This window comes from Peromyscus leucopus, chromosome 1 (assembly GCF_004664715.2).
Source record: "Peromyscus leucopus breed LL Stock chromosome 1, UCI_PerLeu_2.1, whole genome shotgun sequence".
Classification (NCBI taxonomy): Eukaryota; Metazoa; Chordata; class Mammalia; order Rodentia; family Cricetidae; genus Peromyscus; species Peromyscus leucopus.
The window spans coordinates 98,414,493-98,417,700 of NC_051063.1; the positions used below are offsets into that span (position 1 = coordinate 98,414,493).

The 3,208-nt window shown below is 39.1% G+C and overlaps 1 protein-coding gene across 1 annotated transcript; it reads left to right on the forward strand.

Moving 5' to 3' along the window:
* Positions 1-1,269: 1,269 nt before the first annotated feature.
* LOC114710267 (olfactory receptor 2AG2-like) lies at positions 1,270-2,219 on the forward strand. Its single transcript, XM_028894371.1, is given in 2 exon segments — positions 1,270-1,846; positions 1,849-2,219. Coding segments are annotated over 2 exon segments (948 nt in total).
* The last annotated feature ends 989 nt before the right edge of the window (positions 2,220-3,208 follow it).

Here is a 3,208-nt window from a genome sequence, read left to right on the forward strand (position 1 = left end):
ATTTTAAACAGCTTCATCCTCCAAAGAATCCTAAGTCACTTAGTGTGGTCTGGAATCTGTGTTTCAAATTTGGAGGTAGGTAAAAGTTCTATCTCTGATTTAGGCAAATGTGTGTGTGGAGTATCCAGATACAGAATCAAGACCTCAGTGGCCTGTCAGTTATAAGATTCTCTGATTTCTGACTCATTCCTGTCTGTTCCCTAAACACCTTGTATGCACACCTTGTACAGGTGGGGACAGTATCAGACATTGTGCGATGCTGGTCAGACCCGAGCTAATAGAGTTCTAAGCCCCAGATAATGAGTCTCAGTATTTATGTTTGGTACCTCTGGATTTCTTAGACTCCTAGAGTCTAATGAAGATGCTTAAATTAATAGTACCTAAAACCAAAATAATATCAGTTGGAGCTTCCCCCTCTACATGACTGCTTGCCTTTAAAAATAACACAGGAAAGCCAACAGAAATAAATTTAGAAATTTAAACATACTGAGTAGTGACATGGAGAAATATTTGTGTAAACATGCTTCTGAATTGTCAGTCTTCTCTCCTCAGTTTTCTCTGACTATTTTTATAAAGTTTAGTGATGCTCCTCCATCTGTCTGAGCTTCTGTTCACAGCTCTTAATGTGAGGTCCCCAATACGATCATCATTTTTCCTAGGCATGACTTTTCTTCAGCTGGCCAAGTGTGAGCCATCTAGTCTTTCTCTTTTGGGGGTCAGCGGGACAATGAAGAGAATAGGAGGGACAGCATGAGTCTAGATGCAGAGGGAGGCAGCAGGTGGTAGGATCCAGGATTCTGGCTACTGCTATCTTACCTAATCCTGCTTTGTTTCTCTTCTTTGAAAGTTTCTAAACTTTGGCACAGATGGATTTCAAGACAACATTCAGTGTCTTTGTTTAATATGAAGAGAGATTTTTTTCCCTTTTTTAATTTAATTTTTAAAGAATTCCACATTCGAGTACTGTATTTACATCCCTTCCATCTACCCATGTCCTCCACAAACTTTCAAATTCAGAGATGGTTTAATCTCTTATTCCTTACTATGCCTTACACAAAGGAAATTCTCTATGACTAACAATTACTGATATGCCTGTTGCCCATTTATCTGATGGTTGATTATAATTCAGAAATCAGAAAATACAATGAATGGTATTCCTGTTGGTCACCCCACAGTGACCTGCAATAATTCAAATGTGGGTTTAACTACCTTAGAATGGCTTCCACTGAGAATCCATCTATTTCTAGGCAACTAAAGAGACTACTTAAAATGGAGCTCTGGAACTCCACCATGGGAAGTGGCTTCATTTTGGTTGGAATTCTGGATGGCAGTGGCTCTCCTGAACTACTCTGTGCCACAGTCACAGCCCTGTATACCTTGGCACTGACCAGCAATGGACTGCTGCTCCTGGTCATCACAGTGGATGCCCGGCTCCATGTGCCCATGTATCTTCTACTTAGACAGCTCTCTTTCATTGATCTCCTCTTCACATCCGTTGTCACTCCCAAGGCTGTCATGGATTTTCTTTTGAGAGACAACACTATATCCTTTGGAGGCTGTGCCCTTCAGATGGCTCTAGCATTGATGCTGGGCAGTGCAGAGGACCTCCTTTTGGCCTTCATGGCCTATGACAGATATGTGGCCATTTGTCATCCTTTGAACTACATGATCTTCATGAGTCCTAGGATCTGCTGGCTCATAGTGGCCACATCATGGCTCCTGGCATCTCTGACTGCAGTAGGTCATACTGTGTACACTATGCACTTCCCTTTCTGCATGTCTCAGGAAATTAGACACCTTCTCTGTGAGATTCTGCCTTTGTTGAAGCTGTCCTGTGTAGATACCTCCAATATGAGCTCATGGTTTATGTGACAGGGGTGACATTCCTCTTACTCCCCCTTTCTGCCATTGTTACCTCTTACACACTAATTCTGTTCACTGTGCTACACATGCCCTCAAATGAAGGGAAAAAGAAAGCCCTTGTCACATGCCTTTCCCACTTGACAGTGGTCGGGATGTTTTATGGAGCTGCCACCTTCATGTATGTCCTACCCAGTTCACTGCACAACACCAATCAAGACAATATTATCTCTGTGTTTTATACAATAGTCACCCCAGCTCTGAACCCCCTCATCTACAGCCTGAGGAATAAGGAGGTAATTGGGGCTTTGAGAAGGGTCCTGGGCAGATACATCCTGCCAGCACACCCCACTCTCTGAGGAAGATTTGCAGCTTGCCTTTCACCATTTCTTCTCCAACCCAATTGTCATATTCAGCCATTCTTTAATATTACTGGTGTCTGAGATGATAGTACACTTTTAAAGTCTTTATTTTTTACTGTGTAGCTAGTATATATGGAGGCCTTAATAGGTGCTTGGGAAGCATCCAGATAAATACCAAATAAGTATGGTTACAAATTTATTTTCCATTTCAACCTCATGCAGCAGTGAGACAAGCATTAACTTTGGTGTGAGCAGTTCCCAGTAGCCTCTAAGCACACCACTCACTTTGATCTGTATTCTTAATTATTAATAGTGATAAAGATGTACAGAAGATATTTTGGATTTCTTTAGAAGAAAATAATTTGTAAAGAGAATAATAGGTGTATGATTACATGTCCAATCTGAGAGACACTCACATTGATGCTATGAGCATAACATTTCTCATTGAAATAATTAACTGAGTCATTTTTAAATGAGGCATAAAATTACAGGTGAAAAAATAAATGAATAAGGCATAATTGAAAGTATCCATGTTTCATTTTATTATGTCATTCATAGGTATGAGGAGATGTAAGAAAATTTGAGAACTTAAATTCTGTGAGTTCAGAATCCAAAATACCCTGGGATATGCAGATGCCATATTGTTGCTAATAGTACTTAGCACTCAGAAATTATTATCTGTACTGAAGTAATCCTGAGTTGCTTAATCTATAAAATTAGATAATGATTTAAGAACTAAAGCAAATTCTTAAGTCACCAGAAAGTCAATCAATTTATATTTTTATTTTATTACATCTTTTATTTTTATATCACCTACACATATCATATTGAATTTAAATGTAAGTATAACAAGTGAGTTTTATCATTTAAAATTCAGTGAATCTTATCCATTCTTATGATGCAATATTTTGAGTATTGATGAATGGAGGTGCAGAGACTATGACTGAATCCTGTTCTCCTTGTCATCTGGTACCTTTGGACACTAA